The sequence below is a fragment of the Rhinatrema bivittatum genome, chromosome 5 (genome assembly GCF_901001135.1).
Source record: "Rhinatrema bivittatum chromosome 5, aRhiBiv1.1, whole genome shotgun sequence".
Lineage (NCBI taxonomy): Eukaryota > Metazoa > Chordata > Amphibia > Gymnophiona > Rhinatrematidae > Rhinatrema > Rhinatrema bivittatum.
This window is the reverse complement of record NC_042619.1, coordinates 264,049,857-264,074,858: the sequence shown is the minus strand read 5'-3', so window position 1 is coordinate 264,074,858 and position 25,002 is coordinate 264,049,857. Positions and strand designations below refer to the sequence as shown.

The following is a 25,002-nucleotide window of genomic DNA, read 5'->3' as shown; positions in this document are numbered from 1 at the left end:
TCCCAATACAGATCCCTGAGGCACGTCACTGTCCACTCTCTTCCACTGAGAAAATTGTCCATTTAATCCTACTCTCTGTTTCCTGTCTTTTAGCCAGTTTGCAATCCACGAAAGGACATCGCCACCTATCCCATGATTTTTTACTTTTCCTAGAAGCCTCTCATGAGGAACTTTGTCAAATGCCTTCTGAAAATCCAAGTATACTACATCTACCGGTTCACCTTTATCCACGTGTTTATTAACTCCTTCAGAAAAGTGAAGCAGATTTGTGAGGCAAGACTTGCCCTGGGTAAAGTCATGCTGACTTTGTTCCATTAAACCATGTCTTTCTATATATGTTCTGTGATTTTGATGTTTAGAACACTTTCCACTATTTTTCCTGGCACTGAAGTCAGGCTAACCGGTCTGTAGTTTCCCGGATCGCCCCTGGAGCCCTTTTTAATTATTGGGGTTACATTTGCTATCCTCCAGTCTTCAGGTACAATGGATGATTTTAATGATAGGTTACAAATTTTTACTAATAGATCTGAAATTTCATTTTTTAGTTCCTTCAGAACTCTGGGGTGTATACCATCCGGTCCAGGTGATTTACTACTCTTCAGTTTGTCAATCAGGCCTACCACATCTTCTAGGTTCACCGTGATTTGATTCAGTCCATCTGAATCATTACCCCTGAAAACCTTCTCCATTACGGGTACCTCCCCAACATCCTCTTCAGTAAACACCAAAGCAAAGAAATCATTTAATCTTTCTGCGATGGCCTTATCTTCTCTAAGTGCCCCTTTAACCCCTCGATCATCTAACGGTCCAACTGACTCCCTCACAGGCTTTCTGCTTCGGATACATTTTTAAAAGTTTTTACTGTGAGATTTTGCCTCTACAGCCAACTTCTTTTCAAATTCTCTCTTAGCCTGTCTTATCAATGTCTTACATTTAACTTGCCAACGTTTATGCTTTATCCTATTTTCTTCTGTTGGATCCTTCTTCCAATTTTTGAATGAAGATCTTTTGGCTAAAATAGCTTCTTTCACCTCCCCTTTTAACCATGCCGGTAATCGTTTTGCCTTCTTTCCACCTTTCTTAACGTGTGGAATATAAGCTGTACAGAGATGGAAGTACCATCTACACCAGTGTTTCTCAACCCTGTCCTGGGGACCCCCCCCAGCCAGTCGGGTTTTCATGATATCCACAATGAATATGCATGAGAGAAAATTTGCATATTATAGAGGCAGTGTATGCAAATTTTCTCTCATGCATATTCATTGTGGATATCATGAAAACCCGATTGGCTGGGGGGGTCCCCAGGACAGGGTTGAGAACCACTGATCTATACCATGGTGGTAGGTACCAACTGCGGTCAAATTAACAGAATTGGTCTTCAAGCTAGCTTCCAACAGGTATAGAAGGTAATCAAGCAGTTTTTTGGGGCGGGGGAGGGGCAGAAGAAAGGATCTAGGACCTTCTGCTCACACCGTGCAGAAAACCGCCTCCACTACAGTTCATAGGACTTTCTAGTGGAAGGCTTTCTAGAAGCCACCAGAACCACATCCTCAGAGAGATCGAGTGGTTGCAGAACTATCCTCTCAACTTCTAGGCTGTGAGTAACAGGGCCTGAAGGTTGGGATGTTGCAACCTGCCTTGATCCTGTGTGATGAGATCTAGGTAAGTCCCCAGACTGATCAATTTCCAGATGGATAACTCCTGTAGGAGTGGAAACCAGACCTGCCTTGGCCAGTGAGGGGCTATGAGGATCATAGTCTTTTGGTCCTCGCAAAGCTTCAAGAGAGTCTTCGCTACCAGTGGAGTTGGATGATATGCATACAGAAGACCCTTGCCCCAATGTTGGGTGAGGGCACCTGAGTCTGGTTTGTTGCATGTCCTGTACAGGAAGCAGAAGTGAGGAGCTTTCCTGTTCCAAGGTGCTGTGAATAAATCCCACATCCGGGCTTCCCCAGAAGTGGAAAATCCAATTCTCAACCCCTTGATTCAGAGACCATTTATGGGGTCTGAATGCACAACTCAGTCTGTCCGCTAACACATTCTCCATTCTGGCCTGGTACATGGCCCTGAGTGCCATCCCGTGAGAGAGGGCCCAGGACTAGATCTGAATCACCTCCTGATACAGGAGTTACGAGCCGTACCTCCCTGCCTGTTGACATACCACATCACTACTTGGTTGTCGATTTGAATCAGGACAACTGATCTCTGAAAGTCCATAGCACGTACCTGATCACCCAAGAAGTTGATTTGGCAACAGCATTCCTGGGCAAACCAAATACCCTGAGTGCTGAACCCATCTATATGAGCTTCCCAATCCAGGGTAGTTGCATCTGTGGTTAGGATAATTTAGATAGGAGGGCTTTGAAAGGAAATGACCCGTTACAGTTTTGAAATTACCTGCCACCAGGACAACGAGATCCAGAGGGGCTGAGTGATGCAGATACGGTCCTGAAGGCTCTGGCTTGCCGCCACTGTGACCTCAGGGTCCATTGGGCTGTTCACATGTACAAGTGTACCAAGGGAGTGACATGAACTGTTGCAGCCATGTGACCCAATAACCTCAACATGTGCCAAGCTGACAGCTGCTGCTCTGTTGAATCTCTGCCAGATTGCCCTTTGTCGAGGCAGGAAGACCTTGGCTTAAGCCATGTATAGCAGGGCTCCTATGAAGTCCAAATGTGGTGATGGGCTAAGATGGTACTTTGGGTTGCAGAACACCCAGATGGTTATGCGCATGGACCTGGCAACCCCAGCCTGAGAGGTGCTCTTGACTAGCCAATCATCCAGATACGAGAAGACATGCACTCCCATCCTGCACAGGTGTGCCACAACCATGGCCAGGCATTTTGTAAAGACACGTGGGGCTGACGCAAGTCCAAATAGCAACACACTATACTGGAAGTACTGTTTTCCCACCACGAACCTGAGATACTGCCGGTGACTGGGGAAGATCTTGATGTAGGTGTACGTATCTTTAGATCGAGGGAGAATAGCCAGTCCCCTTTTTGTAGTAAGGGGATCAAGGTGCCCAAGGAAACCATCTTGAACTTTTCTTTTTGGAGACATTTCTTCAACAAGCTTGGGGGGGGGGGGGGGGGGGAATTTGGCGGGGCATCGAAAAGGTTTAATTGGTAACCCTGACAGATGATGGAAAGAACCCGCTGGTCTGAGGTTACACTGGACCACCGGATCCATCACCTCGGTTACAGGCCAAGTCCATTCTGGGAGTTGACTGAAGTGCCGCCTGGGCCTTTGGAGCTCTTTGCTGCCTGGGACAGCTGCAAGAGCTCTGATGTTGTGGACGGGAGTGGTGAGGACGGAAGATAGTACTTCCTGTGGTGAAAGAAAGGCAGTACTTCCTGTGGTGAAAGAAAGCAAAATTGCTTACCTTGTAATAGGTGTTATCCCAGAACAGCAGGATGTAGTCCTCACATATGGGTGACGTCACTGACGGAGCCCTAGTGTGGGAAAACTTTCTGTCAAAGTTTCTAGAAACTTTTGACTGGCCCTGTGAGGCCACTGAGCATGCTCAGCATGCCATGATATTCTCTGCCACAGGTGTCTCTCTTCAGTCTCGTATGTAGCAAAAGCTTTAGCAAAAATAAAATAAGAAAAGGTAACATACCCAACTCCACGGGGTGGTGGGTGGGTTTTGTGAGAACTACATCCTGCTGTCCTGGGATAACACCTATTACAAGGTAAGCAATTTTGCTTTATCCCAGGACAAGCAGAATGCTAGTCCTCACATATGGGTGATTAGCAAGCTAGAGGCTGAGTCATTTCGTGGTGAAGCAACAGTGAAGTATTGTTGGTGAAAATGAGGCAGCCGAAGATCACAGCAAGTTGGATGTAGAAGTAGTTGGGATTAAACTGGAAACAAGTTCTTTAAGACAGATTGTCCATAGGCTGAATCTTGTCGTCCTTCTTTGTCCAAACAGTAATGAGCTGCAAAGGTGTGAAAAGAACTCCATGTTGCTGCTTTACATATGTCAAGAATTGGCACTGAACGATAGTGTGCTACTGAGGTTGACATTGCTCTTACTGAATGTGCCTTTACTCGCCCTTGGAGAGGAAGGTCTGCTTTTTCATAGCGAAACTGTATGCAATCTGCTAGCCAGCTGGATAGAGTATGTTTGCCCACTGCTTTACCCGGTTTGTTTGGATCATAAGATACAAAGAGTTGGTTGGATTTCCTGTGGACTGCAGTGCGGTTTAAGTAGAAAGATAGTGCACGTTTACAGTCCAAAGTATGTAAGGCACGTTCCCCTTGGTGAGAATGAGGCCTTGGAAAGAATGTGGGTAAAACTATGGATTGGTTCAAGTGGAATTCCGTGACCACCTTGGGAAGGAATTTTGGATGTGTACGGAGAACCACTCTGTCATGTAGGAATTTTGTATAGGGTGAGTACATGACAAGTGCTTGTAACTCACTGACCATTCTAGCTGATGTAATGGCTATGAGGAAGGTAGTTTTCCATGTGAGAAATTTAAGATCACAGGAATCTATGGGTTCGAAAAGAGAACGCATGAGTCTTGTTAAAACCAAATTCAGGTCCCATTCCATTACGGGTGGTCGAATTGGTGGTTTAAGGTGCGTTAAACCTCTCATAAATCTACAGACGAGAGGTTGCGTTGAAATAGGTGCATTTCCTATTTGGTTATGGTAAGCTGAGATTGCACTTAAATGTACTCTGACAGATGAAGTCTGGAGACCAGAGTCTGAAAGATGGTATAAATAGTCTAGAAGAGAAGTTGTGGGACAGGAGAAAGGATCAATATTCTTTTGCCTGTACCACAAAGTGAATCTATTCCATTTGGAAGAATAATTCTTTCGTGTAGAAGGTTTACATGAAGTTATAAGCACTTGAGATACATTGGTTGAAAGATTGAGCGGTTGTAAAATCAAGCTTTCAACATCCATGCTGTCAGGGATAGGGATTGAAGGTTGGGATGGCGCAACAGACCCTGATCCTGAGTGATGAGAGTGGGAGCTACTCCCAGACGAATGGGATCCCTGATCGAGAGGTCTAGAAGTGTGGGAAACCATACTTGTCGAGGCCAATATGGGGCTATGAGTATCATAGACCCCTTGTCTTGTTGCAGCTTCACTAGAGTTTTGGTTATGAGCGGTATTGGAGGATATGCGTATAGTAGGCCTGAGTTCCAAGGACGAGCAAAGGCGTCCTTGGCTGGCTGGTTCTTCTGTTTGTGTAGAGAACAGAACTTGTCCACTTTGTGATTCAGGTGTGACGCAAAGAGGTCTACTGTTGGTTGACCCCCATCATTGAAATATCCTGGTTGCTATTGAGGGATCCAGGGACCACTCGTTTGGGTGGAATTGACGACAGAGTCGATCCGCCAGCACATTTTGAATGCCTGCTAGATAAGGGGCCCGGAGAAACATTGAGTAGTTCAGGGTCCAGCCCCAAATCTGTGCAGCTTCTTGGCAAAGGAGATACGAGCCCGTACCTCCCTGCTTGTTGATGTACCACATGGCTACTGTGTTGTCCGTTTGGATCAGAACAGTGTGAAAGGCAGTCCTTGAATGCATGCAGCGCATAACGTATAGCTCGAAGTTCCAGGAAATTTATCTGATAAGTTGCTTCGAGTTTTGTCCAAGTCTCCTGGGTTTGGAGATTGTCTATGTAAGCTCCCCAACCCAAGGTGGATGCATCTGTAGTTAAAGTTATCTGTGGGACTGATTGCTGAAAAGGTAAGACTTTGCGCAAGTTGTCCATCTTTGCCCACCAAAGTAGAGATACTTGAATTGGAGAATGCAGTGGTTGAATGGCTTGGATCCATTGTGATCTTAAAAGTCCATTGGGTTACTCTCATGGCTAGTCTTGCCATAGGAGTTACATGAACTGTGGAGGCCATGTGGCCTAGCAAGGTGAGAAACTGATGAGCTGTCGCTTGTTTCTGTGAGTAAATGTATCTTGCCAGTAAAGAAAGTGTCTTTGCCCGATCTTCAGGTAAAAAGGCCTTTGCTAGATTGGTGTTCAATTCTGCTCCTATGAATTGAAGCAGGTGAGTTGGAGTAAGATGGGATTTTTGATAATTGATGAGAAAACCCATGGAGTGAAGTAGAGTAATTGTTCGATTCAGAGAAGTCAGAGCTCCTTGCTGAGATTGACTTCTGATGAGCCAGTCGTCCAGATATGGAAAAACCTGGACACTTTCCTTGTGTAAGTGTCCTGCTATTACTGCCAGACATTTGGTGAATACTCTGGGATCAGAGGCAAGTCCGAATGGCAGTACTCTGTACTGGAAATATTGATGACCCACCATGAAATGCAGATACTTGCGATGAGGAGGAAATATTGGAATGTGAGCGTAAGCGTCTTGAAGGTCCAGAGAACAAAGCCAATGTCCTGTTTGAAGAAGTGGAAGCATGGTGCCTAGGGAAACCATCCTGAACTTTTCTTTCTTTACAAATTTGTTGAGATTTCTGTGGTCTAGGATGGGACGTAGGCCTCCGGTTTTCTTTGGAATGAGGAAATAACGGGAGTAGAATCCTCTGCCCTGCTGAGTCTGGGGCACTGGCTGCACAGCCCTGGCTCTCAGAGGGATGGATAATTCTGCTTGTAAGTGAATTAGTTGAGAATTTTGTTGTGGGAAGAAACTCGGTGGAGTTTCTGGTGGAAGTGAGAGGAAATTGAGTTTGTAACCTCGAGATACTATGGAGAGTACCCATTGGTCTGATGTTATGCTTAGCCAATGTGTGTGAAAATAGGATACTCTTCCTCCCACTGGTAGGTCTGGTTGAGGATTTAGGAGATGGACTTGTTCTCTGGCCTGTATTTCAAAAACCCGCCGCTGGGCCTGTCTGCGCAGGAGGTTGCGGGTGAGTAGTTCTAGACTGTCTGGCTTGGGATCGTTGTTGTGGCCTAGCTGACCTACCCCTAGAGGTTTGGAGGTAGTATCTCCTTGGCCTGTAATAAGGACACCTGGTTTCTCTCCGAAGGAGTCGACGAGGAGGTTGTGTAGAGGGGTCTTGTGGCATCTGAGACAATTGATGTAAAGTCTCTGTATGGTCCTTATGCTGTTGTACGGCTTCTTGGACTTTTTCTCCAAACAAGTTGTCCCCTAGGCACGGTAAGTCCACAAGTTTTTCCTGGACCTCAGGCCTGAGGTCCGAGGCCTTAAGCCATGCCCATCTACGAGCGGTGATTCCAGCAGCTGCTGCTCTGGAAGCTGTCTCAAAATTGTCGTAGACCGCCCTTACCTCATGCTTCCTGGCTTCTAGGCCCTTGTTGATTGTGGCCTGCGCTGGTTCCTGAAATTGCATAGGCAAAGAAGTAATAATTTCTTCCATTTGCTTCCATAGATTTCTCTGATACTGTGTTATATACAGTTGATAAGCAGAGATTTTTGTGTTCAGGATGGCACTTTAATATACTTTTCTTCCTAAGGAATCGAGAAACCTATGGTCCTTGCCAGGTGGGGTTGATGAGTGTGGGCGGATACGTTTAGACTTTTTTTGTGCAGGTTTCCACTACCACAGATTGATGTGGTAGTTGTTGTTTTTGATAGCCTGGAGCTGTCTGCACTAAATATGTAGTGTCTACACGCTTGTTTACTGTGGAGACAGAAGATGGATGCTCCCAGATACGGCGTTGAAGATCCAAGAGTACGTCATGGATTGGAATAGCCAATACTTGTTTCGGTGGGTCTACGAACTGCAGAACTTCTAAAGTTTGTTGTCTTGTATCTTGTTCCGCAGATAGCTTAAAGGGAATGGAGTCTGCCATGTCCTGAATGAACATTGAAAAAGATAAATCATCTGGAGGGGACTTTTTCCTCTGGTCTGGAGGTGAAGGTTCAGACAAAGTCCTCCAAAGACGTATCAGTTTGCTGGTCATCCCAAGAGTCATCTGGGTCATCCCTATAAGGAGACCGTGGGGAAGACCTGGGAGGGTGATGAAGGCCTGTAGGGCCTGGCTGTGGATCATCCGAGGAAAGAAAATGAGAAGTGTTCTGATCCGTTGTTGTTGGAAAATTGTCAATGACATTTTGATATCTTTGTAAAAGACGTCGATAGAATGCTAGATCCTGAAGTTCAGGAGCCTCAGATGATGTTTGCATCAACGGTACAGTAGTTGTCATCGATGTAGGTGTCGGTAGAAGTGTTTGGGAAGGTATCGAAGACTTCGACAGCACTGGCATCGAGATCGGCATCGAAGAGCCCAATTGTATCTGGGCGTAGATCGACGTCGATGCCGTGATGATTCTTGGTGCCGTAGTAATCAACTCCATGGTTGTCCTCGGTGCCAATAAGGACACCGGCATCGGTGGGCCCACCGGCATCGGTAATGCTACCGGCATCGATGCTGGTTGCATCGGCATCAGCGAGATCGCCGGAGGTGATTTGTAATTTGAACAAATGTTCCATTTTTTCCTGTCTAGCTTTTCGCCCCTTCGCCATCATCTCAGCACATTTGGAACAACTGTTCACATCGTGTTTTTCACAGAGACACAGAACGCATTCAAGATGTGGGTCGGTGATCGACATGGTTCTATTACATATGGGGCATTTTTTTGAAGCCAGTAGCCATTGTTTTTAACAGACAGCTGTCGATGAAGAATGGGAATTCGTGAGAGAAATTGAATTTTACTAAGAAATCAAAATTCGAGACCAAGGTACTCACCAGCCGGTGGAAAACCCCGAGAGACTTCTATGACAGAGAATATTTTGAAAAATCTGTGACTATTCAGTCAGAGAATGTTGTGAGAGACTCGCAATGGCTCCTGTCCCGCGATGCCTGTAGCAGCGCGGAAAAACGAAGACTGAAGAGAGACACCTGTGGCAGAGAATATCATGGCATGCTGGGCATGTTCAGTGGCCTCACAGGGCCAGTCAAAAGTTTCTAGAAACTTTGACAGAAAGTTTTCCCGCACTAGGGCTCTGTCAGTGACGTCACCCATATGTGAGGACTAGCATCCTGCTTGTCCTGGGATAAAGGCTTCTTCTGCCCTGATCTCACAGACCTCCTAGATGAGGAGGATGAGTCCAGACTGCTAGCGGAGAGTTGCTGGAGGGTCTCATGATGGTCCTGGAGCTAGACCACTGCATCCCTCACCTTATCTCCAAAGAGATTCTCTCCATGGCATGGCATGTCAGTGAGTCTTTCCTGTACCTCCAGTCGAAGATCCAAGGCCCGCAGCCATGCCATTCTATGGGTGCCAATTCCCGCTGCAGATACCCTCTATGCTGTTTCAAAAATGTCATAGCTCACCAGAACTCATGTTTCCCACACACCAGGCCCTTATGCACCAGCAAAATGAGGATATCTTGCTGCTGCTCGGCAGCTCCTGCACCTGCTTCCAGAAGTCCCGCGAAGACTGGCTCATGTAGAGCTGGTAAGAAGCTATGTAGGCAATGAGCATAGCTCCTTGAAAAATCTTCCTCCCAAGACCATCCATTGCTCTGTGATCTTTCCTTGGGTGCACAGAGGAATGGATCCGAGAACGCTTGGCTTTCTCGAGAGCAGATTCAACCAGCACTGATTGGTGAGGCAGCTGACGCTTATTGAATCCAGCAGCCTTCTGGACAAGATAAACCGTGTCCGTCTTCTTGTTAACAGGAGTCACTGTGAGGGGGTGTTCCCAGATCCTCAACAGCAACTCCTTAAGGACAGTATGCACTGGGACCGCCATGTCCTCCTAAGGAGGCTCCACAAACTGGAGGATCTCCAGCATTTTGTGCCGGGCATCCTCTTCAAGTTAACAACAGAAAAGGGATAGCCTCCACCATCAACCATAGAAACTCTGAGAAGGTAAGGTCCTCAGGCAGGGACTTCCTTTGCTTCACTGGAGAAGAAGGATCTTAAGGGAGACCATCAGAGGCATTGCTGGAGACCTCCATTGAGTCATCTCCCCAGGGGTCATAAGGCTCCTCATCTGTATCATCGACCAGGGATGGGGCCCTAGGTGCTTGGCCTTCAACCAGTGATGCAGGCACCAAAGGCACTGGATTGGGAAGCCGCAGGCCTCGGTGGCTCAACCACCCTTGGGGAAGCTTCCTCCTCTGAGAAACTTGCCACGACCACTGTATCAGCAAGGAAGGCTCCGGTGCCCCACTGGGCATCAGCACCATCCCGGGAATCGACACTAGCTGGGTCAGTAACTCACTGATGCGTGCATGTAGAAACTCCAGCAGATTCCAAGATGGATGGTCCTGGCACTGTCAGTGCTGTGGCGGTGACATTCTGCATTGCCTGCTCAACTGCCAGGTGCACATGCCTATCAGGCTCCTCCTCGAACATTGCAGATACCAAACCTGACTGGGAGAGAAGAGACATGACCAGATCCTCTTTGGAACCAAGAGGAGGATCAGTGGCTGGCACTGGGACCAATGGAGTCCGTGGTGCACCCCCGACATTGGTGAAGAACTGGCTATCCTCTCCATGGGGGCATCACAGCATGAGCCGATGCATCCCCGTGCCCAGCACTGTGCATCAACAGAGACCAATGCCGATGCTTCCTCGGCTTCCCTCAGTGTTCAGTACAGTTCTTCTCCAGTGGCAAGGCCGAAGACAAGGAACCTGACATTCTCGGCTTGGAGGAACTCAAAGATGGTCGGTCTCTGGCATTAGTCAGCCAACATCACCGACAGATCCCATGGCCTCTTCGATATCGATGGCTCAGTGTCCATCTGTGTGGCTCCGTGGTCCCTTGATGCCAATACCTCAGATACTGATGCCAATGGCTCAGGCTTCTCCGACCTGAAGAGGTGCTCCATCTTGTCAAATTGAAGTCAACGTCTCTTAGGGGTTATCTGAGTGCACCTGCAGCAACCCTGGACATCATACGATACACCCACGCAGAAGACACATTCATCATGGAGGTCTGTGATGGACATGGCCCTCAAGCACAGAGGGCATTGCTTAAACCTGGACGAAGCCATAATGGGCCGAAGGAAAAGGGATGCTAAATCAAACACGATGGCGATGGAACTCTATGACCGGCGGGCACCGACTGCATGCTGCCCTGGGGGATTGATACAAAAGGAAACTTATTAGCAAAACATTGAAAACCCTAAGACTCTAAAGGGAGAACGGAGAGGGACCTGGTGTTGATCGCTGGTAACAGCATCACAAGAAACAAAAAAAAAACTGCAAGAAAAAGTTTTCCAAAATAGGCTAAAACCACAAGGCACTGATCGCGATGTAGCAGCACCGCAGAAAAGAGGAGGCTTAAGAGGGATCTTGCATGCACGCGTGGTATAGGGGTAGCTCAATGTGGCCAAGTCAAAGTTCTAGAAACTTTGACATACATTTTCTGTGTCTCTGCTCCATCTTAAGATGTCACCCATGTGTGAGGACCAACATCCCGCTGTTCTCGGAGAACACCTGTTACAGGTAAGGAACTCTGCACAAGAAGCGGGTCTCTTTCAATGGAAAGAGGATCGAGAACGAGGGGTCATGGGATAAAGTTGAAAGGGGATAGAAACAAGAGAAAGCTAAGGAAATATTTCTTCACAGAGAGGGTAGTGGATGCATGGAATAGCCTCTCCATGGAAACAAGTACTTGAATACAAGAAAGCATGGAATAAACAGAGGATCCTGAAGGAGTGGTAGGGCTTATAAAGCTGAATAGTTGGTGTGGATGGTCACACTAGATAGCCTAAATGGTCTTTTTCTGTCATTATGTAACGCCATAGCCGTGACAGTTATGTTCAATTGTAAACCGATATGATTTGATATCTTTGTTCAAGAATGTCGGTATAGAAAAATTCAAAATAAATAAATAATGTTTCTAAGTATGTTTTCCCACAGATCACTGGCACACAACCACACCAGCCCCAAGAACTGCCACTGAAGTTCTGACTACCATATTGAAAGCTTCATAGACAAACGCACTCAATATCTCTCACACTCCTCTGTATCATCTACCATTTTCTGAACTGCTGCTTGCTCTGAGTTTAGCTTCCATCAGAGGCTTCAGTAAGTAATGCATCATGTAGTGCTGGTGTCTGCTATACAAGCGCTCAGCATGGATCTCTGGAATACATTCTTCCCAAAGATATCCAGGAGCTTGGGGGTCTTTCCGAGGGAGGTGATCTGAGACTTCTCAGTTTGTTTAAGGACTAACTCTGCCACTACAGATTGGTGAGGAAGCTGGACCACACCAAACCCAGAGGCAGGCTGCACCCTGTATTTTAGGTCGAATTTCCTGGCTGCTGGCAGGCAACTCATGGGTTCTGCCACATTCTAGACTGAAGATCTTGAAGCAACTTGTGAACAGTGATCGTTGCCATGTCTGTCAGAAGCTGAAGGAGCTGTATAATGCCAAAAAACTTAATTCTCCAACCCATCTCTTTCCTGACATTGGATGCAGAGTATGTTAGACAATTTATCCAGAAATCTGGAATAGCACAGATCCTCCAGAAGGTAAAAGTATTGCAATAAGTCAACTAAAGGGTCTGACGGAATCTCTGTCGAGCTTTTCTCTGATCCTGTTAATGGAGGGGGGGAAATACTGATCCATGATTTTAAAAATAAAGATGGTGACCTAGGTAAGTCCTCTGTCACTTCAAAAGGGACATAACCCGAAGAGTATCTGACCTAGCCGAAGCCCCCTCCTCATCTTCTGACAGGATAGGACTCCCCAGCTACAGGAGAAGGCTTGCTTGTGTGTTGGAGGCTAACACCCATGGTCTGCAACTTTTGCAGTGAGCTATGGCCTTGATGTGGAACAAGCACTCCCATTTAGAGAGCAAAGGCTCAAAGGCACCTCTCCTGTCTTCAGGAGTTAGAGGCAAAGACATTTTTCACCAGTTCAGTGAATTGGTCCACTGGTTGTTGTATTCTCTGGGCTAGAGCTGAAGAGACATCCTCTTCAGAAAACAAAATAGGCTCCTCTTCACTTTGCTGGAACAGAACAGATGTAGTTGGTTCCAAAGAAAGATTACATTCCAAAGTGCTCTGCATTGACCTGGTTGGGCTCCACAACAAAGGTTCTGTTGCCTGCAAAAGAGTGGTCTTGCCCAGTCCTGATTTCAACGCCACCAGAGGTATAATGGATGGAATCAGCGCATCTCAAGCCTCTGTGGTAGTGGTGCCATGGAGTGTGCACTCTGCTCCAAGGCCACCGGTGGCATCCTGGAGTCACTGGGGTCCGGATAAAAAAGATGGTTTGGTGCCATGAGACCTTCCAAACCATGAAAGAGGAAGACACCTGCGCTGGCTCTACTCCAATGGTCACCAGAGATGTGTATCTTCTTACTCTTTGGCTCTGATGGATTTCAGGGATGAGCCCCACTCAAGCATTGTCTTCCACATCTTATACAGTGCCAAGCCATTCTGCACTCTGCTCGACCCCAAGAGTGAGGCACATCCGATGACCAGTGATATGGTTGGGGGAGGGGAGAGAGAGGGTAGAGCATTAGCCACTGAGCAGATGAATGAGAAGCCTTTGCTTGATTCAGTGCAGTGTGAAGTAGAACACCTCCCATTCCCAGAGAAAGAACAGTTTTGCTGTCCAGACTCATGGGCGCACTTATCCATGAGCACATTATGGAGATACTTAATTTTCTAGCCTGATACTGTTGAGCCTTGGGGGAACATATAACCACAGCTACAGCAATTATCCATGTCAGGGTCAAGGCCTAAACACTTGTAGCAAACCTCATAAGCATCTATGATCACCATCCGACGCCCATATACACAGTTTTGAAGCCATTTCTTCTTCGATCCCTCTCCAGACATGCTCCTACTTCTTTACTCTATTTCTGGTAGCACTTAAAAGTGCTGCCAAGACAGCGATGAGCAAACATTTTCTGAACTGCAATAAGATAGAAGAAAAACTAACAAAAAAAATACAAGACAGGGGGGTCACATATCCATGTGGAAGCTTAGACAAAATCAGACTGAGTGGCTCAAGAGACAGTGTGTCACAGGAACAAACTTATGCAAAACATCAAAAACCCTGACTAGTAACACTATGAAAGGCACCAAAAGGGACCCAGTGATAGATCAAAAGTAAAAAAACACACACAAAAAAACGCAAAAAGCTAAAAAGTTTTCCATAAGGCTAAAATCAGCCAAAGTGAGCTCAATCACACCGCGAGGCTTACAGCTCTGTGGAAAAGAAAGACTGAAGAGGGACCACGTGTGGCCGGTGGTATAGGGCATGCTGGGCATGTTCAGTGTGCCTAGTCAAAGTTCTAGAGAGTTTGACATAAGTTTTCCTCATCAGGGCTCGATGTTACCCATGCGGGAGGGACTACGATCCTGCTTGTCCTTGGAGAACACGTTTTACACACCGTGGCTAATTCAACCCTGCCTGTCGACAAACAACTCTTCCTGTGGGCTGGTTCCTCATAGGGGAGAAGAAACAACTTTTGTGGATGCTGCATAGAAGTCCCTGAAGGTTTCTGAATGCCCTCTGCAGGGAAAGTGGAACCCTCAAGGTCCCCTGTCCCTAGGGCATATATATTCCTCCTGCTGCTCCATCAACTGCACCATCTGCTAAAGACAGAGAAATACTGGCTAAGTGCTCTGCTGCTCCAGCCTTTAAGATTTGAGGCAGCTTAAAAGTGTGACTTTGTTTCTGTCTGCTGGCAGAGTTTGGGTAAACAACCCTTTGGTCTGGCAGAGATGCTGAAGAATAATTATTGTTATTTTAGGTACTTGCATGGCACCGATATCCAAAGCACTTTAAATAAATAGATAAACCAAGTCCTCTGTACATAACTAGGTCTCATACAGCTAGTGTCTAGGTCAAAATTCAACATATTGTCATGTACCCTAGCACTCATCTAAAACCATCCTTATAAATAGTGTCCTTTGTTTCTGGGAAATTTTTTTTTCCCCTTGTACGCGTTAGGGGGGGGGGAAAGGTATGGGAAGGCTGGACTTACGAGGCTCCAGAATTCATGATGCAGGTGCCAGCTCCACACTGACAGTTTCTGTCATCGTCGTGATTCATCCCCAGGTTGTGGCCCAGTTCATGTGCAACAATGGATGCGAAGCTCTGGACATTGGAATATGGGAACTAAACACAAACCCCAAACAAAGTTGAAAGCATCAGGATCCAAACATGCAAGATATGTGCAGAAAGATGACATTTTTCAGAGTTTGCAAATTAGAAAAAAATACTAAAGTAAATTAAATTCTTTTTCCTCCCATCTGTTGTCATCCTCTTCTCCCAATTTATGTAGTTCCTGCTAAGTTCTGCCCATCTCTACCTTGGGATAGGAAGACAGCATGGAAGAGGAGACAAGAAGGGATGGCTCAGGAGGCTGAAAAAAAAAGTCAGACTCTTGCAAAATGCAGAAGGCTCTGCTGATATGTGATAAGGCAGGAAGAGAACAAGAAAGAGAAAGAAACTACTGCAAAAAATGAAAAAATGGTGAGGAAATACATGAAAGGGGAAGTATTTTATTTTGCAACTGACAAACTAGAGCTAAGAAAGCCTACTGTACATAAAGCTAGTCTTTTTTTTTCTTTTTTTTTAATTCTTTATTTATAGCTTTATAATCAAATAAAGTACATACATTTATATATGTCTCAAAAGCTTTGAAACATTTCTTTTTGGAAACAGGTTACAGTAATCTTTGTATTACTACTAAAATTAAGACATAATAAGAAAACTTATCAAATTTACACCTGTAATCCAATTACTAAACAATTGGGGAGCTTACCCAAGCAAGACATTATAAACAACCAAAATAATTCCAATTTTTCATAATACAGAAGATTCAGAACTTATTATAATTATCCCAACTACTCTTAATTCTGGACTTTACCTTCCTCCTCTTGATGTTTGTGCTCTTCCAGATACCTTTCTAAGTGCTCAGGTTCATAATATACATATTTGACTCCTCTCACACGCATAACACATTTACATGGGAATTTGATCATAACCTGGATGCCGAATGTTCTAGCCATATTTGCCAGAGTAATAAACCTTTTCCTCCTTAGCTGCATCTCCTTCGAGACGTCGGGATAACACCAAACTTTTTGTCCTAAATATAGGGAGGTCCTGTTAATCATAAATAATCTCAAAATTCTATCTCTATCAACAGATGAGATAAACTTCACCATAAGGGTACCTCTATTTTCAATTTGTTCACTATATGAAGTTTCCAAAAGTTCTGTGACATTTAAGGTTGCCTCTAGATTTTCCTGATTTTGATTGGTTCTTTGATTGCCCATCCCTAAAAAGAAAGCATTGGCAATCATAGGAAGGTTTTCAGGCTGTAGTTTCAAAATTTCAGTAAAATAATTTCTCAGTTGTTCCTTGGGTGAAACTAATTTACATCTTGGGAAATTTACCATTCTAAGATTTAAACAGCGGACGGAGTTTTCTAAATTTTCTACCTCTCTCATTAACATTCCTTCACCTTTTATAATATCACGCTGTGTGTTTTTAATCCCTATTATATCTTGTTCTACTTTCTTCAATGTGATTTCATTACTTACCACTAAGTGATTAATACTTAATAAAGATAATTGCATTTCTTTAATACTAGTATTTAGGTTTACAATGTTATTTTGCAATGAGGTCATTGTTTGCCACAGCATCTCCATTGTTATTGATCGCTAACTCTCAGGCATAGTATTAGGTGTAGAAGATAAAGTTATTGTCCCAAATTGATCTGGATTAGCATTTTCAACCTCGATGGCTGATAAGTCCTTCATTCCAGTATTCTTAGATCCTTCTAAAGGTTCGAATGCTTTCGAAACCCTTCCCATTCTCTGCTCCTCTAGATGACAAATGGGAACTTTCTTTCCCATTTCTTCCTGTATAGCTTTCTTTTCTCCAGTTACCTCCTCAAACGGGCTCAGATTAGGCAACGCAATCCGTAAACCCTCTGTGCTTGGATCACCGGTGCTGGCTATACTCTTGGGAGGAGTTGGGGTCGTTGGAGCTCCGGGACTAAGAGTAACTTCACCTAGCAGTGATGGTGCTTGCTTTTCACCTCCAACTGCAATTAGGTTCTCCGGAGTTAAGGGTTCTGAAAGTGGGTAATAACCTGTAATTCTTGTTTGTGTAGGGGATGATTTTGCTGGGGTTGAGGCATCCTGCCTAACCTTCCCCTTACGCTTGGTGTGTGGCATAATATTCCGAAACAATTAAATTTTAACAAGAAACTGGTATTACTCACGCTTCTGTAAAATAACTTCTAATTAGGAGGAACAGCTGCGAGTACTGGAGCCCGGCACTTGCCTCGGACACCTCAGTGACGTCAGCGGAAGCGTCAGCTGCATAAAAGCTGCAGCGGCGGAGAAAGAACTTTGGGAGCTCACGGAGGAGAGTGGAGAACCCGTGGACCCTGCCGTATCCTAAAGCTAGTCTTAAGACTAGCTTTATGTACAGTACACAAGTTTAGGCTTGCAGGCATGTACCGTACACAAGTTTAGGCTTGCAGGCATCAAACATGTGGATGTGACACAACACCAGAGGTGGGGAACATTGGTTAAGCTGATGAAACCTACAGCAGCAAATGTTGAAGAGAAGAGCAAGTAGTTCTAAAATGAAGGTGAAACAAAACATCACCCAGGACAAAGTTCAGAAGCTGCTCAGGTTGTTTTCTCAGCTCTGAGCAATTAAGCCTGCAGAATGCAAGGTACAGTCCTCAATCGCAGGTGTTACTGCAAGTCATAACGCATAGAGCCTGCACATCTCTTCCCAGCAATGCTCTCACCTTATCTCAGATGCACAATATAACAACAGTGAAACCAGTCTAATGTCTTTCTTACAAGGTGACCTCTGATAAGTCGCATAAGATCCCAACACAAGACTGAAAGAGGTTTTGGGCAAGAACCTGGTGGGGTCCACCACAATGGGCACACTAGCAGCACTTATTTGTTAGTAAATATTACTGCATGCTTCAAAGACTTCCTACCGCATTAATGCCTCCTGCATGGCTCCTGGAGCACACAGTTCCCACAAATGCCATGCCAGCAGTACTGCCAAAAGTTTTCTTCCTAAGAGAAAGAAAATTAAATCAGTTGCACTGCTCTATGACAAATCATATGTAAAAATATTTCATATTATACTAAAAGGTTATGTTATATATATATATAAATCTCATTAGCTTAATTTACTCTTTGTGGGTCTAATTTCAACTTCCTTTTTATACCTATAAACAAAAAAAAACAAACAATATTTTTTGAAAATGGGACCCTGTTTGTTTTTGGGAACAGGAAAGGTGGTGTCAGCTGATTTCCTTTCAGTGTCCTGGAGTCTGAGTTACTTCCTGCTTGGTTACTATGGGATTGAAGGCATGAGTCTGAACACGGAGGAGAGGTTCCTCACTGCATATCCTCAATGTCAATTTAGCCAAATCAACCCGAAAAAAACAAGCTATCAGCCAGCTTTATTCATCCCTTTAAGGACATCAAACACTGTCCAGAGTGTACTAAAAAACAAAAACAAAACAAACAAAAAAATATATATGGATAGATAGATATACTATAGTGAACAAAAAGTGGCAAAAAAGCAAAAAATAAAGTGTTAAAAAATAAACAAATATCATGTATCTTAAGGAATACTAATGAACCAATTTTATATCTCAAACATTAAAAATATAGGGTGTTTTTGTTTTTTTTTAATCAAACGTTAAAAAGCTTGTAGTATCAAAATTGCCAAAAAAAAGGTTTTGGGGTTTGTTTGTTTTTACAACAAATTGTATATAAATCATACACTCAAATGACTGCAGATGTTGTAACTTGAATAAAGTTTTCAAAAACATAATACACAGTTGACTGCTAATGACAAATAACAAAAGAATAACCACAATATACAGGGTAGACGAGTCAGACGAAGCAAGTCCAATGATGTGATGTGTTAAATGTTGAAGACAATGAAGAACAATGGCGGTCTGATTGCAAAGGCAACGTTAACGTAGAACTCTAAAGTACAAATCTTCAAAGGAAACCCCGACAAAGGCCTTTTTGTTTCGCCTGGGGAGGCTTCATCAGGGGGTATATACTTTGTCAAATTACTCTCTACGAAAAGCAAAGAACATATAAAGACCACATAGAAAATAATAAAACACTATATAGGAATTAAAATTGTATATCTGAATTATTTACTCTCAGCGTCGGTATATCCAATACATTCAATTCCTCAGTTAAAGCAAGTGTTTATGCAATTTAACATAGATGTTCTTAAATAATATCTGCAAAAAGTAATGATGAAAACATGTCACAACTTATACCTTCTATAAAAATAAAGAAAAAGAACGTTACCAGAACAGAGATTACAGGAGCCTTCCTCCCGCTGTCAAAATGTGTGGGAACCTAAACTGAGGCTAGCTAGGCTCGGACGGTTGGGTCTTTAAATATCCTAAGGACCCAACTAGTAACTCTATAATAGAGTAAAAAAGAATAAAAAGATACAAAATCCCTTAATGAAAGCCTGCGCACAAATACAATCAGTGACACTTAGAAATATTGAAAACATTTTTTGGAATTTTTATTTTTTATTTTTTTTATAAAAAAGCCTCCCATTCTAGAGCGGAATTCATTAACTGAGGCTTAAGAGTCTGTCATTCAAAAATGAAATGTTGCTCATGGTGTCACAAGGAGAGTGAAACATTATCTCCACGGGTGTTGTGAAAGCAATATAGAACAAAGAATTTTAAATCCGCTTCAGAATGAGAACAAGCCAGCCAATGTTGTACTATGGGGGCATCAGCTTCTTGGGGTATGCTGTATTATACGTGTCTTAACTGCTAATTTAGTATGGCCAATGTAGATTTTATAACATGGACAAACAATTGCGTATTTCCTGAGTTGATGTACAATCAAAATGACCCCGAAGTTGGTACTCAAACTGAAGGTAAGGATGGCGAAAATTCTGAATCTGCAGAACATTGGAGCATACTACACAATTTTGACAGGCAAATTGACCCAATTCACTGGTAGGGTAAATGGTAGGAGGCCTTGATTCTACTGACACCAGTCATGCAAGTTTGATCCCCAGTACATGCTAAAAGGGGGAATGCCTCATAACCTACTTTCATTTGCAAAATATGCCAATGGGATCACACCATTTTTTGTATTTGATTAGTATGATACATATAAGGAGTAACAAAAATCGGATGGTCTTGTGATGATCGGGACTGTTTTTGTAAAAGTAAGGATCTATTGGCATATAAGGCACGTTTATATGCCATACGTATAACTTTATGTGGATAGCCTCTATTAAGAAAATTTTGGTACATATGTTGAGATTGATACTTATCTTCTTCAGTAGTTTCAAGCAGTCGCCGTAGTCGTAAAAACTGTCCAACAGGAATGTTGGTCCATAAATTGTGAGGATGAAAACTTTCATAGTAAAGAAGGGTATTTCTATCTGTAGATTTTGTAAAAAATAGTAGTACTTAGCTTATTGTCTTGTTTTATAATCCATAAGTCCAAAAAAGAAATCCGGTGAAGATGATTAAACCTGAACTGTAAATGGGGATCTTGTTTATTAATCCAATCTGAAAATTGCTGTAGAGACGACATAGATCCATTCCACAAGAAAAATATATCAATAAAACGTACCCAATAAATAATGTTTGGCATGAACAAAGATTTATACACTATCTATTCTTCAATAAAAGAAATGTACAAACAGGCCACAGATGGAGCCATAGTGGCCCCCATAGCAGTTCCACAGATTTGTTTATAAAAAACTTCATTATACTTGAAAAAATTATCTTTTAAAGCAATAGAAGCCAGGTTAACCAAAAAAATCACTAAAATCAACAGAAAAGTCATGTTGTTGTAGAGTGTCCCGTATGATGTTTAAAGAAGCATCCTGAGGGATGCTTGTGTAAAGAGAAGAAATATCTGCTGTAACAAGAATTAAAGATGACAAATCTAATTGTAAAGTTTGCAAGGATTGTATCAGATGAGCAGAATCCCATACGTAAGATTTACTCTTTGTGACCAATGGACGTATAAAAGAATCAACATATTTAGATAACGGTTCCAAAAGTGACCTGATGCCAGGAACAATCGGGCAGCCTGGTGGACAGTGGAACAACTTGTAAATTTTAGGAATGGTGTAAAAAAACAGAATGCAGGGAAACAGTTCCAACAAAAAATTGTATTCCTTCAGAGTGATGAATCTTCGTGCGATCCCCGCATTGAGTAAGTGTTAAATATGAACTCGAAGCTGAGGTGTAGGGTCAGAGTCAAGCTTCAAATAAAAAGTGGTATCAGATAATTGACGTAAAAATCTCGTTTATAATCACTAATGTTCTGTACTACTATTCCACCACCCTTGTCAGGAGGGCAGATAATGTTTGCATCTTGTGTACATCATTATGTACTACAGGCCTGACGTTCCTGAAAAGTTAAATTTTGGGATGAACAAAAACTACTGGATTCTAAAAGTTGTAAATCTCGAAGAAACAACTCTTGAAATGTTGAACTCAATGGATCTGGTGGACCAGGAGGAATCCATTTTGATTTATTATGAAGCACCTTCTCAGAAGAACCTTGAAGAAAAGGCGAAGAGGCGGCAAAAAACTGCTTGATCTGCAAATGTCGATTTGTACTTTTGAGTTCTACGTTTATGTTGTCTTTGCAATCAGACCGCCATTGTTCTTCATTGTCGTCAACATTTGACACATCACATCATTGGACTTGCTTCGTCTGACTCGTCTACCCTGTATATTGTGGTTATTCTTTTGTTATTTGTCATTAGCAGTCAACTGTGTATTATGTTTTTGAAAACTTTATTCAAGTTACAACATCTGAAGTCATTTGTTTGAGTGTATGATTTATATACAATTTGTTGTAAAAAAACAAAACTTTTTTTGGCAATTTTGATACTACAATATCAGAATTTTTTCAAGTAGTTTGGGTAACACCAGCTTTTTAAGTTGGATAAAAATAAATGTATATTTTTAATGTTTGAGATATAAAATTGATTCATTAGTGTTCCTTACTGGTACTTGATATTTACATATATATATTTTTTGTTTTGTATATATATATTCCTCCTGCCTTACCAGGTGTTTCTAACAGTCAAATTCCTCACTCCCCAAAATCTGTGTCATTCCATCCTGGCCCCTCCCCTCGTTCAAAAGTGTCCTCTGTATACAGTTTGAAAGAAATACACAGCAGAATAAGCTGAAAGTTCTTTTCCCAAGGTCCATCTAAAAGAAAACAACACTGTAGTCACTTACAGAATGAGCTGTGCACTGTCATGCCTGCGGCGGGTCACCAGGTCCTGCTCCCTCCATTGCACAAACTGCCCCAGCACGTCTCCAGCACCCCCTTCTAGAGAAATCTTGTTCCCGTTTGTCCATATCTCCAACCCAACCAACACAACGCGGACATTCAACATAATGTACATCTGAAAGAAGACCAGCACTCTGTGAGAAAGGAACATGCACAGCTGAGCTCCAAGAGTCAGTCATACTAAGGTTCTGAATACACAAGGCAATGCTTCACATACCATAATGATCTGGCGTTAATGGATCTATTTTACCAAATGCGATGACAAAATACATGAGCTAGTTTAGCTTATTTTTGTAAACAAAGCTCAATTTGGGTCAATGCCTGCATCTGTATTGATGCTGTTCTTAACACAAGATCTTAATTGCACCTCTATTTATTTATTTATTTGTGAGTTTTACTATACCGAAGTCTGGAGCACACCTTCATTCCGATTTACAGTTACAAAAACATTTTATAGCAGATAACGTTAATAACAGTGATACCAATATAACAATAATAAAAGTGAAAATAATAGATAATCATTTGTAATTAATACATTAAAATGTAGAGGTATAGTTATGTATTTGTGTTAAAACTGCCTGCTAACATGCACATTAGCACCACTTCTACATATGACTCACTAAAGGCTTTATACCTGCTACTAAATCATGCATTAGTCAAGCTAGCAAGTGCATTAAAATTGCTCATTAACGTGCAATTTTAATGCACTTTGATAAAGAGATTCCCAAGGTAGCAAAATAAAGCCAACATTTACCCCAAGGCAATAAGGAAAACTATTTCCACATTTAAATGCCCTCCTTGATTTTTAAATACGCTTTCTCTCTGGGTCTTTTATGTCTTATGTTACACATCTGTGCATAAAAGTGCAACACTGATTATGGCCTCATTCCTTATTTTAAAAACCTTTTCAAGTCCATTCTCCAGATAATTGTGCTAGATTTGTGCTTTACGTGTCTCGGTGTGATATCTGCATGGGGCTCTGATGAATATCTGCTCTTCAGTTATTAGTGCTTAATATGGTTTGCCCAATATAAATGGAAAATAAAACCTTTAAATACATAAATAAATGTATGTTATAGGGGAAATTTTTAAAAGCATGAATTTTTTTTACCTGCAGGCTTTTGAAAAGAAAAGTATACACATTTTCCCTTTGAAAACTTTTGAAGTAAAAAGTATCCAGAGATTTGCACCTCCATTTTCCAGCCAAAACTGTGTTGTTGCATCCTCTCTTCCCACGTTCAAACCAGGAGTATGCAAGTAAAAATACATCCATTGTGAAACACGTCCTTTCACCCACACACAGAAGTCTGAATAGACTACTTACTCAGAGACAAAGCCATTTACCTGGGAAAATAGCATTTGAAAATTAACTAATAAACCTAACATAAGAACATAAGATATGCCATACTGGGTCAGATCAAAGGTCCATCAATTCCAATATCCTGTCTCCCACTCTAACGGTTGTGGTCCCTTGTGGTGGTGACCACTGAGGGATTGCCCCCAATGGAACTTGTCTCTGGGAGGTGGCGCTGGTGAGGCCAACCCGACAGGACCTTCACCTATACCAGCTCTCGTTCCCCGCAGGTTGAGCCCTTGGGTGCCGGCAGGACTTAGATGCGGATGCCTCAGTGAAGCAGGTGAAGAGGATGATAGAGTCAGCAGTCCGGGTCTGAGAAGGCAGCGAAGAAGCGGAAATGGAGTCCAGGCAGAAGATCCGGGGCAGGCAGCAGTCAACAGGAACGAAGAAACAGGCCAGGGGTCAAGACGAGCAGAGACGAGAAGACAAGCCGAGGTCAAACCTGAAGATCAAGCCGAGGACTGGATACTGGAGCAGGGATGAGGCTGGAAGCAGGAACAAGGCACTGATAGGAAGGCAGGAACTGGAAGCAGGATCACAAAGGCTGGAACAGGAGCGAAGGCAGGAGCAGGAACAGGAACAAAGCAGGAACTGGAATGCAGGATCACAGAAACAGCAACTAGTACTCCGGAGAGAAGATCTGTTGCAAAGGCAACTTCTGTGTGCAGCTGTGGGGTTTAAATACTCCTCTTAATTGATGTCATCTTCCGGGGCCGGGCTTAGTTTTCCCGCCGTGGCCCCTTTTAAAGGGTGAAGCCTCCCGTGCGTGCGCCTAGGGCGAGTCCCCCCGTTGGCTGGAAGGAGGATGCCGTCGCAGCCATGCGGCAGGCCGCAATCGGCCTGCCGCGGAGTGGACCATGCCGTGCCGGGCAAGAGGAGCAGGTAGGAGGGATTGGCCGGGGCCTGCCGCGGCTAGGCACCGCAACAGTCCCCCCCCCCCTCTTACGCCTCTTCACAGAAGGGCCGGGCCTGCCAGGATGTGTGCGATGGAAGTGCTGGAGTAAGGATTTGTCCAAGATATTGGGGGATGGCTCCCAGGAGTTTTCCTCAGCACCAAAACCTTCCCAAGCAATTAAATACTTCCAGCATCTGTGATGTCAACGAACATCTACAATAACCTGGACCTGGTAGATAGGATCATCTTCGGATGCCTCTTCGGTAGGTTTAGGCAGAACAATATGAAAAGGAGACAGTATTAAAGGCTTCAATAAGGATACATGAAAGGAGTTATGTATCCGGAGGCTTGTGGGAAGCCATAAACGGTAGGTTACCGGCCCCAAGCGTTCACTGACAGCAAAAGGTCCGATGTACCTGGTGGAGAGTCTCATGGAGGGAACCCCTCAGGCGGATGTGGGGGGGGGGGGTACTAAGCCAAACCCGGTCTCCTGGGTTGAACAGTGGAGCGGGTCGACGGTTTTTATCCGCCTTCTGTTTGGCAGAGTTGGCGGCTTT

At 43.6% G+C, this 25,002-nt stretch overlaps 1 protein-coding gene across 3 annotated transcripts in view; it reads right to left on the bottom strand.

Annotated features, from left to right (window-relative positions):
• The window catches only part of ADAM9 (ADAM metallopeptidase domain 9), a 389,106-nt gene that overhangs the window by 147,483 nt on the left and 216,621 nt on the right, over nucleotides 1–25,002 (bottom strand). For all 3 annotated transcript variants that reach the window (XM_029603956.1, XM_029603958.1, XM_029603957.1), the window contains 3 exons: nucleotides 22,139–22,308; nucleotides 17,855–17,936; nucleotides 14,864–14,997 (listed from right to left, as the gene is read on the bottom strand). In XM_029603956.1, the coding sequence (XP_029459816.1) occupies nucleotides 14,864–14,997; nucleotides 17,855–17,936; nucleotides 22,139–22,308 (386 nt within the window). The remainder of the gene's footprint in view (nucleotides 1–14,863; nucleotides 14,998–17,854; nucleotides 17,937–22,138; nucleotides 22,309–25,002) is intronic.